Here is a 12,971-nt window from a genome sequence, read left to right as displayed (position 1 = left end):
TCTTGTGATGCATGTACCGTCAGACCGATGTTCACCAATTATGGATTAAAGTTAAGTTTTCCAGAAGCTACGTACCTTTTTTACTAGACTCAACTCCTATAACTGTTCCAGACCTCACGCCAGCCTGCGTGAGCCTAAACGCGTGCCTTTCGGCTTCCTCAGAGTGCCTTGGTTGTCTTGCCAAGTCACAACAAAATTTGTGAAATTTTTCACGTGGGAGTGGGCTCATTCGCTTACTGCTCCCGGATCCCCGCGTCTTTAGCCATTTCAGAATGGTGTAGTAATAGTAGCCTATGCATATTTTATCAAACGATGTTAGAGCATGGACGGCCGGAGTGGCCGAACGGTTAAAGGAGCTACAGTCTGGAACCGCACGACCACTACGTTCGCAGGTTCGAAGCCTGTCTCGGGCATGGATGTGTGTGATGTCCTTAGGTTAGTTAGGTTTAAGTAGTTCTAAGTTCTAGCGGACTTATGACCACAGCAGTTGAGTCCCATAGTGCTCAGAGCCATTTGAACCATTTTTTGTTAGAGCATGACTGAGTTCTAGAATAGCTGGAGACAGCTACTGAAAGCATATTTCAACATGGGATTTTGAAATGGGCTTGTCTTGTTATAATGGTCGATGACAATTATGATGATAACGTTTTATTGTTGTACGCGTCTCATGACTGGTAGTGACTTAGTTTGGAACTTATCGATAAAATGATGCGCAACCCTATGCAGGACAGTGATGCAGAAGGTTTCCATTGGAGGAGAGCGTAAGTTAGGAAACCTTACACATCGGCACTACATCAAAAATTTATTAGTACTTTTTCCATGGGTATCGATAGAGATTTTGTACTAGTAACAGTTTAATACAACTTTTATTCAAGTTCCATCGTCAAGCAGACACTTGAACATGGTTGGGCCGGAGAGGTAAGTAACAACGCCTTCTGGTATTTAGACATCCTAGAGTAAATCTCTACTTGAAAACTATCCTCTTTGTCGCGTACTCTTCAGCGAGAGGTACAGTTTTCTGACATCGGGGCATCCGGTTGACGACGCCATCTCCTGTTTTCAGAGTACTAACTACTTTGAAAGAGTCGGTTGTCATCAGATTTCGCTCAATTCTTGTGTCCACCTCGTGGGGTAAAGAGCTGCCTCTGAAACTGTTTGATCAGTCTGCAAAGGACTGGGCTCCCACAGGCGCCATGTTAGGTAGTTGCTACATATTACATTTAGTATCAAAAATTCCAACAGATCAGACTTAGTAGCATTTTTATCTTAGTGCGCTTTCGACATCTGTTAACTCAGTCTGTCAGAATCGTCAAACATGACTTTCTTGTACATAAGCCTTCACATTCATAGAGGGATATTTTTGGGTATTCTACCAAAACAGAATTTGACATAAAATGACAGTTTGCCTGGCGATCATATTACGTATGTAATTTTTTGTTTACTTGTATCCCATACATTGCTTTTGGAACAGGATCTCTCATTCTGATACACTGAAAAAAGTTACAACCATTTAAAAATAAATTGTGAAAAAAATCAGTATGAGAGAGTCCGAAGGTAGTTACTGCAGAAATGAAACCGGTAATTTTTCTCAAAAGACTATAAATTCAAGACGAAGAAATAAAAAATTAAAAAAACTACCAGAAATTAAAGCCTGCCATTCATTGTACCTATAACGTATCCGATACAGCTTAATCTGTCTCACTGAGATTGCTTTAAAAGTTCAGAAATGTAAGATTAATGGGGCGAAGAAAGGTAGTGTCTCATGACTACCGTGTCAATGAAAAACGGAGTGAATCAGTCACCTATTACTAATACCAGTTTCTGGCAATTTTTAGCATTATGAAATGAAGTGACCACATTGGCTAAGTCGAAGGGTAAGGCAAGTCTTTTTTTCACTGCGAGGATGCTGGGAAAATCCGGTCAGTATACAAAAGATTTGTGCACCACAACGTAGAACACAGCTGAAGTGTGTGGGCGTCATATGAAATAAAACTGAGAGGGGTTACTGAACGAATTCAGACACGACAGCACGTTTGGTCATAGCTTTGTTTGACTGACGGAATACAGTCACGCTGAAAACCCCCGGACTGGCAGACACTTGGAGAATGATGCCAATTACCCTGCGAAAATATACTTACATCTCAAGAAGCAATACTGAGTCAGGAATTCAGCCTTCAATGTATCGCCCCCGTAGAAATGGTGCGGACATGATTAAATTAATTACAGCGCTCACAGAGGCATTTAAGTGAGCATACACCTGTGCTCCATACGTTATGGGGTCGGGAAGAAATTATAACTTTTGATACAATAGAAGATACCATTAGCCATGCGTTTTGCTGTCGTTTGCAGAGTATGTGTGTCGATACATGTACATCATATACCAACGCACTTTTTCAGTGTAACATGGTTGAAAAAGCTAACACTTATCAATCATTAAGCATTTCAAGATAGGTTTCCAGTGGTGGCTTCCCAGGCTTCTGGAATCATGCCTTTTTAGCACCGTACAATAACGACAAACCAACACAATTATACTAATCATTTCCCATATTCAGATGACTTGACAATCACAACTGAGGGTACAACTTTCGAGGAGCAACAGCTGAAGCTGCAGTCACCACTCAGAGCCTTGCCAGAATACTGTCAAAATAACTGCAGTAACTCAAATTCTTCGAAGACTCAAGTAAGAGCCCCCCCCCAACTTTGATATGGGCAAGCAAGCCACAAGCTAAGTGTTTCTTTGGCCAAAACCGCACTGGAACGCAGAGATAAATCAATATAGTTAGCCGTGACTTTAGATATACCTCTGATATACAGACACGAATATACAGACACCATTGTGAAATGATCCGCCAGAAAGTAGTCTCCAGTATTTAATGGATCTCGTAAACTGCAAATGGAGAGCAAAATCTGCTATCCTGAGAACCACTGGCCAAGTACTATGGTTGTCAGTGGCTTAATATGCCTACCCAGTATGTACTAGAATCAAGCCTGAAGGTCGATGTAAGGCTTAATGAAACATGTCGTATCACAACAGAGTGTAGTGAACCCACGCCCCTACCAAATCTTTATAGAGCTGCTGGCTTTGTGAGACCCAGCTCCCGAAGACCATCTCACTAAATCACAGAGTCCCAGACAAAAGAGCGACTATAGACATCCTCTCATTGACACTGAGTGTGAGCCTGGACGACTGATATCCCGTTAAAGGTTTTTAAATGCGGCCATTGGAGAACCACCACCTGACTATCCACCAGCTCAAATAGTGTGTGCCTTGAGGCCATATAACAAATTAGAAAACATGGAGAGCCACGAAACACATAAGAACATGGCTGGCGCCAGTGAAAAAATATATGATCAGGTGGGTCACGGTTACTTTGATGCTGACATGTGCGACTGTGGTGCTGTGAAAGTCATTGAACAGTTCCTGGCCAGTCCAAACTGTCGCTACGGAGGCAATGTTGACGATTTGTGGCTGGACAAAAAAAAATGTTTAATGTTTGGTTTACAGACACGGAAAGCTAAAATAAAATAATCAATTAGTACACAAACGTCCATTTCTCGAGTAGTCTTTATCTATATCTGGTGGTACGTTTTACGTCTACCAATGGAGATCAGAGAAAATATTGCATATGTGAAATATGAAAGGAAACATTTACTTTGATGTTGATGAAATAGAAAAGAAAGGACGCTACAGAATAGATTTTTAAGCAAGAAATGAAAGGGCTGCAGGTAGTTCTAGATGTAGGCAAGCGACTGACCTCGTTCATGATGTGGTAGGCGTAGCAGGCGCTGGTGGGCGCCAACGGCTTGTAGTGGTTGCCGAAGGTGTACATGTAGAAGAGCCACGGCGCCGGGAACAGGAGCGTCAGCATGTCGGACAGCGCCATGGCCATCAGCACGACGTTGGTGGGCGTGCGCATGTGCCGCTTGGACAGCACGACCACGATCAGCGTGTTGGCGATGATGGTGATCACCAGCAGGAAGGGCATAGCATAGCCCAGCATGGGCTGTGCGTACTCGATGGGGACTTCGGTAGACACGTTGAGGAACGGCATCGGTCTGCTCACGTTACCGCACGTAACCAGCACCATGGCCTTCACCGGCGGACACTCGATGTCGGCATCCGGGTCCAAGTCGAGGGACACCTCGGCTACGTTGCCACAGGTACTGTTGTCCATTATGGCGCTTCTACCACTACCGTCGATACCTGCAACACAGTACGTCGAGGATTACTGAAGGCCTCCGAAATGTGGTGGTTAACTGTGGAAACAAATCGTGTGATGAATGAAGCGGTTTTATCGTAATCAACAGCGAGAACTGGCAAGGGTCAAAGCATACGAAAACAGAAGCAAAAACATTCCATTCGACATGAGCACTCAAAGAGCTTTTCACAAGATATTTGTGGATGTGTGCCTGAATTCAGTAACCACAGTATAAATGCATATTATATGTAAACTTTTCCATCAAGTCCCCATCTAATTAGCTTCAAGTTTTGCCCGTGGCCTACGTTACAAGAAATGTAATACTGATTCAGGGCAATACATGTTAGAATTTAATGTAGGCGAAAGTTTTGTACCTAGGTACACTTTTCAGACCCTAACTAGCCACATAATATAAATTTAATGTACACACCAGAACTCCTGAAGATAGACGTTGACTGTGGATATTGTATCACAGACACACTCCCTTTGACTATTCAGAGACGTCACTAAACCCCGCCCAACGATGTCAACATCCGAGCATGAGCAGCGCCTATTAGACGGAGGGGGTCCGACAGCCTATCAGTTCCAGTCATTCCACCAGGAAGGAGGTATACAGCTAGTTTTGTTTGTAGTTCAACCATGCGTAGACAGTCAATACCGCCGTTAGATCGCGGCCGCATTGTGCCAGGAAGTGCTCTCCACAAAGGAAGTGCCCAGGCGTCTCGGAGTGAACCAAAGCGATGTTGTTCGGACTTGGAGGAGATATAAAGAGACAGGAATGATCGATGACATGCCTCGCTCAGTCCGCCCAAGGGCTACTGCTGCAGTGGATGTCCGCTACGGATTATGGCTCGGAGGTACCCTGACAACAAAGGCAACATGATGAATAATGCTTTGCGTGCACTCACAGGACGTCATGATACGGCTCAAACTGTGCTGAAAAGGCTGCGTGATGCGCAACTTCACTCCTGACGTCCATAGCGAGGTCCATCTTTGCAACCACGACACCATGCAGCGCGGTACAGATGGGCCCAACAATATCCCGAATGAATCGCTCAGGTTTGGCACCACGTTCTCTTAGCCGATGAGTGTCGCATATGCCTTCAACCATACAATCGTCGGAGACGTGTTTCGAGGCAACCCGGTCAGGCTGAACGCCTTAGACACACTGTCCAGCGAGTGCAGCAAGATGGAGATTCCCTGCTGTTTTGGGGTGGCATTATGTGGGGTCGCGTACGCCGTTGGTGGTTATGGAAGGCGCCGTAACGGCTGTACGATAGGTGAATGCCATCCTCCGACCGATAGTGCAATCTTATCGGCACCATACTGGCGAGGCATTCACCTTCGTGGACGACAATTCGTGCCCCCGTCGTGCATATCTTGTGAATGACTTCCTTCAGGATAACGACATCGCTCGACTAGAGTGGCCAGCATGTTCTCCACACATGAACCTTATCGAACACGCCTGGGAGGGATTGGAAAGGGCTGTTTATGGACATCGTGACCCACCAACTATTCTGAGGGACCTATGCCGAATCGCTGTTGAAGACTCGGACAACCTGGACCAACAGTGCCTTGATGAACTTGTGGATAGTACGCCACGACGAATACAGTCATGCATCTATACAAGAGGACGTGCTACATGGTATTAGATGTACCGGTGTGCACAGCAATCTGGACAACCCCATATGAAGGCCTCGCTGTGTGGTAGTACATCCTGCAATCTGTGGTTTTCATGAGCAATGAAAAGGGCGGAAGTGATGTTTATGTTGATCTCTATTCCAATTTTCTGTACAAGTTCTGGAACTCTCGGAACCGAGATGATGCAAAACTTTATTTTATGTGTGTATTTTCATTTTCCTCTTTTACATTATGACATTTACTTATTATATGCTGACGACTTTTTCTGAAATTACAAACGTTACTCCGAAAAACTAAGGTTTTTAAAAATGTGAAAACATGTTTGATTGTGAGATATGGTCATGTACCTATGAAAGAATATTTAATTGAAATTTTGAGGCGTTGCAGTCGAGAAAATTTTGTCAAAACTGTATTTAACAGTCTGTACGTTACATTATTGCTCTACTACACACAAAAATCAGTAAGTGAAATCAAATTAAGCAGAATTAATTTCAAAAATTAAATAAAAGCTAAGTGAATTTTGAAATGAAAGTTGTCGGAAAATAACAGAATTTCCATTTATAGGGAAGATAAAATTTTAAGACATTTAGGAAACCCTATTAATGTGCAAATATCCCATGTTACTTGGTAAAAGACCTTCCGTTTTAATGCAGAAGATTGTGCAAGACCGACGAAATATGATTCAACTGTGCATATGTTATGTAAACTGTATATAACATTTTACTCATCATAGAAAGCAGTACCTGAAGAATTAAAGACATATTACAAATAGCATAAACATATTATACAGTACTTATTTCTGTAGAACGCGAAATATTTATATATTCTATCCAAAATGGAGCCTAATGAATAACAACAAAAACTATCGGAAAAAGCGGAAACTGTTTACGGCGATCGCTAGTGCGCATTACGTCATGTGATTCTACAACCAATTACTATAACGGAGTACCGACCAAAACAGCATCCTGTGTTCTTAGGTGCAATATCCTCTATATCAGGGTTTCCAAACTACTGTATTTCCACGAGAAATGAATAAATGATCCGCGAAAGTCTATTAAAAACATGGCGTTTCTTTTAGTCATTTTTCATTGTTATTTTAAGATTTTTTGTGGTCTGAGCTATGACTTAAAGTTTCCCGAAGTAATAACTGCAAAAAAATGAATTTCCAATTTTGTAAAATTTTATTAATTTTCAAAATAAACAAGCTCTTCTAACACAGTACCAGGATTCTTGTGTGCCGGCCGGAGTGGCCGTACGGTTCTAGGTGCTACAGTCTGGAGCCGAGCGACCGCTACGGTCGCAGGTTCGAGTCCTGCCTCAGGCATGGATGTGTGATGTCCTTAGGTTAGTTAGGTTTAATTAGTTCTAAGTTCTAGGGGACTGATGACCTCTGAAGTTAAGTCCCATAGTGCTCAGAGCCATTTGAACCATTTGATTGTCGTGTGCTCCTTTGGAGGAAATGTTTGGGAACTCCTGCTCTAGTTAAAACACTATCATCCAAAACTGGTACCTGTTAGAGGGTGTGTTCGACGTGTTATTGTCGTATTTGGATGCTACGCTGTACTTTTAACTGCTTTACGGATTATTTTAAACACCCCAGTAGCTTATCATAAATCTTGACAAACCTTTACAATTTGCTGTTCCACTACTTTCACCATTTCAATGCGAGAGCTGTTCACTTCACTACTGAGACGGCACCAGGCAGAAAATTCAGATGATTAAGATCAGCCAAGCTAGAAGCCTTGCTCTATTTGCTCACCTGGGACTAGTAGCACGTCGGATGTCGTCTTACGCCGGCAGGTAAATATTCCAGTTTCTCTTCAGGGCGGTACGACGTTCCCCAAACATGCCATATGGCTGCAATTCAAGCCTAAATAAATGGACGACTCAACTAAACATCATCTTACTAAATAGATTTGTACTAACTAGGAGAATGGTGTAGGTCAGTGGCTGCTTGTAACCACACATTCGCAATTATCTGACAAACAATTCGTTTGCCGAATGATATATACTTGGAAAAATTTATTTCCGCTATCTTATTCTTCTGAAACGGCAAGGAGACTGCTGTGGAGAGTCGTAGTAGAAAAGTGAAGGGTGCTGGTGCTTTTACTGGACAAATATCAATATCGCTACATCATTTATTGAAATTAACACTTCATTGTGTGTTTTTGCCATGCTTGATCACAACAGTTTCATCACGAAATATGAGGATGTGCTACTGTTCATAAGATATTCCACTGAAGTGACACGTAGCTTCCACAGTGTGATAGCAGAAGGTCACAAATGTTTCAAATGCAAGAAGAACTTAATACCCGAGCATTAAGTACTATAATATTTGGCTGACACTGATATCGGTATTAGTGACGAATTATGGACGTATTTAGACGTGGTAATATACACTGAAGCGCCAAAGATCACTGGTACAGGCATGCGTATTCAAATACAGATGTATGTAAACAGACGAAATACGGCGCTGCTGTTGGCAACGACTATATAAGACAACAAGAGTCTGGCGCAGTTGTTAGATGAGTTACTGCTGCCACAATGGCAGATAAATGAGACTCAAGGTGTTGTTATAGTCGGCGCGCGAGCAATGGGATACAGGATCTCAGCGGTAGAGACGAAGTGGGGATTTTCCCGTACGACCATTTCACGAGTGTACCGTGAATATCAGGAATCCCGTAAAACATCAAATCTCCGACATCACTGCGGCCGAAAAAAGATCCTGCAACAACGGGACCAACGACGACTGAAGAGAGTCGTCCAACGTGACAGAAGTGCAACCTTTCCGCAAATTGCTGCAAATTTCAGTGCTGGGCCAACAACAAGTGTTTGCGTGTGAAACATTCAACGAAACATCATTGATATGGGCTTTCGGAGCCGAATGCCCACTCGAGTACCCTTTATGACTGCACGACACAAAGCTTTACGCCTCGCCTGGGTCCTTCAACACACACATTGGACTGTTGATGATTTTAAACTCGTTGTCTGTTTGCATCGAGCGGATGGACGTGTACCGGCATGGAGACAATCTCATGAATCAATGGAACCTGCATGTCAGCAGGGAATTGTTCAAGCTGGTGGAGGATCTGTAAAGGTAAGGTACGTGTGCAGCTGGAATGATATGAGACTTCTATACGTTTAGATACGATTCTGAAAAGTGACACGTACGTAAGCATCCAGTCTGCATCCTCTCATGTCCGTGTTGCATTCCAACGGACTGGGACAATTCCAGCAGAACAATGCTACACCCACACGTCCAGAGTTGCTACAGAGTTGCTCCAGGAACACTCTTTTGAGTTTAAATACTTCCACTGGCCACAGAAACACTATTACGCATATCTGGGATGTCTTGCAACGTGCTATTCAGAAGAGGTCAACACCCCGTCGTACCCTTTCAGATTTATGGACAGCCTTGCAAGATTCATGGTGTCAGTTCCTTCCACCACTGCTTCAACCATTTGTCGAGTCCATGCCACGTCGTGTACCAGCACGTCTGCGTTCTCGCTAGGGCCTACACGATATTAGGCAGGTGTGCCAGGTTTTTTGACTCTTCAGTGCAGTTTACTTCGGTTACTCCTGTCGGCAAGTGCAATTTAAACTGCAGTGTCACATTTTGTTTTTTCAGTGTTATAGAACCAGTTTTAAGTACGTTGATCAATCTAATGTATGGTAGGGGCAGGGAATAATTGAGCCTTTCGAAAGCTTACTTCGATACCTCTGCTTGCGGAAACTAGATTTCGTTGCCCAACCACGTTTTTCTGGCGACTCATGAGCGGGATTTAAGCATGCTCGCGGCCTGGGCTTGCTAGTCATGCACGTCCGCTTGCTGCATTTGGATGGCGCATGTTTACTGCTGGAAATGGGCCATTGCCTACTGAGAGTCATCGAGTCCCTATGTGTGTTTGGCAGTGAGTTATACTTTGGAGTTCGACTAGACCTTCTTCCTTCTACCTTGCTTGTTGGATGTCCCCACATGCACCGTTTTTAAAGAGGAACGACAAAGTGACAGACGAAAAGAGTGCTCAAACTCAGTTTTTTTTCTCCGTTGTAGACAAACAGAGTTTGCTGCAATCAATACGTTGAAGATTTTATTAGTATTTTTTATTGAAAAACATGAATATCATCACTGTATAATTTAGACTTTTCCGAGGCAGCTCTGAAAGGAGGTAGATGGACGGTTTCCCCTGTAACTCCGGTCTTGATCATCTGGAACATGGAATTAACACATCACCCTGATCCTTACAGATGTAGTTTTAGTTCAATTTACAAATTTGCAAAATAATTTTTTGCTGTCGAAATTATAGGCATTTGGAAAAGTGGCTCATTTTTGATCCCTCTTTCGGCCGAAATAAAAAACTAAATTTCAACATAAAAAGTCGTCTACGATAAACTGAACAGAATTGAATTCGCTTCAAGGAACGCCAAAAATCATTAAAATCGGATGAAAACTGTAGCGTGGGCGACTACAAACACGCCGAAAATCATGGGTCTGAGGAATACGCGTTTAAAGTTTGACAAGTAATTACCATATATAAAAAATGAAGAAAGCTTGCAACTTGCGAGATATCATTGTGCCAGGTCCATAATAACTGTCTCCCTGGCAAGTGGATGGCCGCATTCTACATTTGACGTGATAGTCTCAAAGCCAATTTAGTCGCTGAGTGCATCGCCGATGGCGTATCTATTTTCACAGAATTGGCCTATTTCATCACCGATGTTGATTTGATGTGCATTTGCCACATGCATTAATGTAGTATGGCCACATTAAATAGACATACGGTGACATTTGAAGGTTTGTTGACGATTATGCTTCGACTGGATGTTATTTTTGTAGCATTTCTCCAAATGAGACTGTTGAAACTGTCGTTAAAATTTTGAATAAAACCTCACAGACAACTCTCCAGTAAATCAGACTTACTCAACCACCACACAGGCTCAACGAAGGGAGCGTGAGCGCGGAACCGGTTCTCTAACGCCGCGGCGTGCCGTGCACGATCAGCTTCAAACGCTCACAGAATCGTTAGTTTTTGGAGTTCGTTTAAAATATTTGGGGGAATATTTCTTCAATGTATATACATTTAAATCCCGTAATAAAAAAAATTCGAATGTTTTTGACCGTCACCTTGCCGTTCCTCTTAATTCTCCTAGGCCTGACGCAGAAATAACAGTGAGCATCATCCGTTAAATATTCGGCACGGTTCGTGAAAACATCTTTGCTTTATCTAATGAGTTTCGTTTTATGTTCTTGTCGTAATATACGCTGTCCTTGTTAATTTCGCATTGATTTTGATATAAGAGATATTCGTGAGAGATTTTTTTTTATTTGCACTGTTGCTGCGTGTATGCTTCTAAGTTTGTGTTTTTAAAATTTCTTGTTGTCAGTTTTTTCTTAATCGGCCGAGATCTGCCTTTACCTGGACTCCTAGTGCGTGTATTACTTGTGGTATTTTTACACTCTTTCATCACTGTCTATAAGCCTTCGATGCAAAAGAACTTGATATCACCCGTAATATTGGTGAACGCACCTTTTTGGTTTCGATAGCCTTAAAATGTTTCCTTGTCAGTCTACTTTTACCTAGCTGTACCTCCACTACCAGTGCGTACTTCTTTTTTAAGTTCAAGTCTCTTTAACTTTTTATTGTCAGCTATGTTTTAAGGGCCCAGGTGTGTTTTGTGACTTTTTATATTTGTAAATTATACTTTTTTAATGTACTGGTGGGTCGAAAGGACTCTGTTGTCTGCCTTCATTGGTTGTGCCACGTTTGCCTCCCTGCGCTATTGGCCACTTATAAGTTAGGTGTATGTTTTAGAATGTGCAATAAACTGAGCAACTGTTCTAGGCGAGGGTCTGGACTTCACTACCGTACATTGATAGCCGGCCTTAGTGACCGAGCGGTTCTAGGCGTTTTAGTCTGGAACCGCGCGACCGCAGGTTCGAATCCTGCCTCGGGCATGGATGTGTGTGATGTCCTTAGGTTAGTTAGGTTTAAGTAGTTCTACGTTCTAGGGGACTGATGACCTCAGATGTTAAGTCCCATAGTGCTCAGAGCCATTTGAACCGTAGATTGGTAAATGCATGCATTTATGTCCCATTACTTTGCATTTCTCCTTACTTGCTGTTGTAACATTTATTCTTGTTGCTTTATTAGTGCTCACTTCCTTATTTTAAAGTCTCTGTAGGAGTATCTGTTATTTTGCATATTCTGTTGTCTTGAAGAAGTTTATTCGCACTGTGGTCTTTATAACACAGATTATTAAAATTCTCTATATTATTACAGATACTGTAATTTAGGAACTGTCCATTGCTAGAGAAATATATGTATAATTTTTTTGTCCTCAGCACCTTACCACTCCCGGATCCTAGCTCCCTACCGTTTGTTTTACTCTACAAACTGGCCTCATATCCGTAATGGAAAATAGTGAAACGTTAACATTTACACTTTTGGTTGTAGAGAAGGGAATGTGTTGTGCCTTGACTGACTACATAAGCTGAATATTATTTTAAGATCTCTTACAAACCCCAAATATAGTCTGTTTATAGTTAAAGGCTGTCCGTGAACTGAACTGAAATTTCAGATAGCAAAGCATAAACAGGAAGGCTCAACTGGATTCTTCTCAAATCTTCCTTTAGTAAGATACACGCCTACTTCACTAACTTATTTGTCGCAACGACTCCAAAGGTGAGTGGTATAGATACTAGTGTCAGTGGTGTCGACAAGCAGTTAAAAATGGTAAAATTAGAGTAGAATACAGTGACCGATGGAATCCCTGTCAGGTTCTACGAATAATTTGCAGCTGAGGTAGTTCCCATTTTAACCATAATATGGTGCAGTTTATTTCTTTCCTCATCGGTCATCTGACTGGGTGCAAATGCTATTCTGAGATGAAGGGATTGTGAAAGGATTGCAGAGGAGAGGAAGTCATAGTGGATCGAATAAACCAACGTCTTCAGTGGATTATTTCTTCGATATTTTCGAGTGTCACTCATCCTTTTCAGTGTTTACTCGCTACATTTGCCTCAACGCCCATGGAAGTTACTCCTTGATGCCTTAATTCCTGTCCTTTCATTCTACCCCTTCTTTTCAACGGCTACCTCACGCTCCACTCTTGCCAATTTTGAGGACAACA

At 42.4% G+C, this 12,971-nt stretch overlaps 1 protein-coding gene across 1 annotated transcript in view; it reads right to left on the bottom strand.

Annotated features, from left to right (window-relative positions):
• LOC126191126 (sex peptide receptor) overlaps positions 1–12,971 on the bottom strand; it is a 456,047-nt gene that overhangs the window by 43,736 nt on the left and 399,340 nt on the right. Inside the window, exon 4 of the mRNA XM_049931875.1 lies at positions 3,756–4,204. Within this exon, the coding sequence (XP_049787832.1) occupies positions 3,756–4,175 (420 nt within the window). The 5' untranslated portion in view covers positions 4,176–4,204. The remainder of the gene's footprint in view (positions 1–3,755; positions 4,205–12,971) is intronic.

The sequence above is a fragment of the Schistocerca cancellata genome, chromosome 6, assembly GCF_023864275.1.
Source record: "Schistocerca cancellata isolate TAMUIC-IGC-003103 chromosome 6, iqSchCanc2.1, whole genome shotgun sequence".
NCBI classification, from domain to species: Eukaryota; Metazoa; Arthropoda; class Insecta; order Orthoptera; family Acrididae; genus Schistocerca; species Schistocerca cancellata.
Note: the sequence above shows the minus strand (reverse complement) of the source record. Positions and strands in the feature narration are given on the sequence as shown.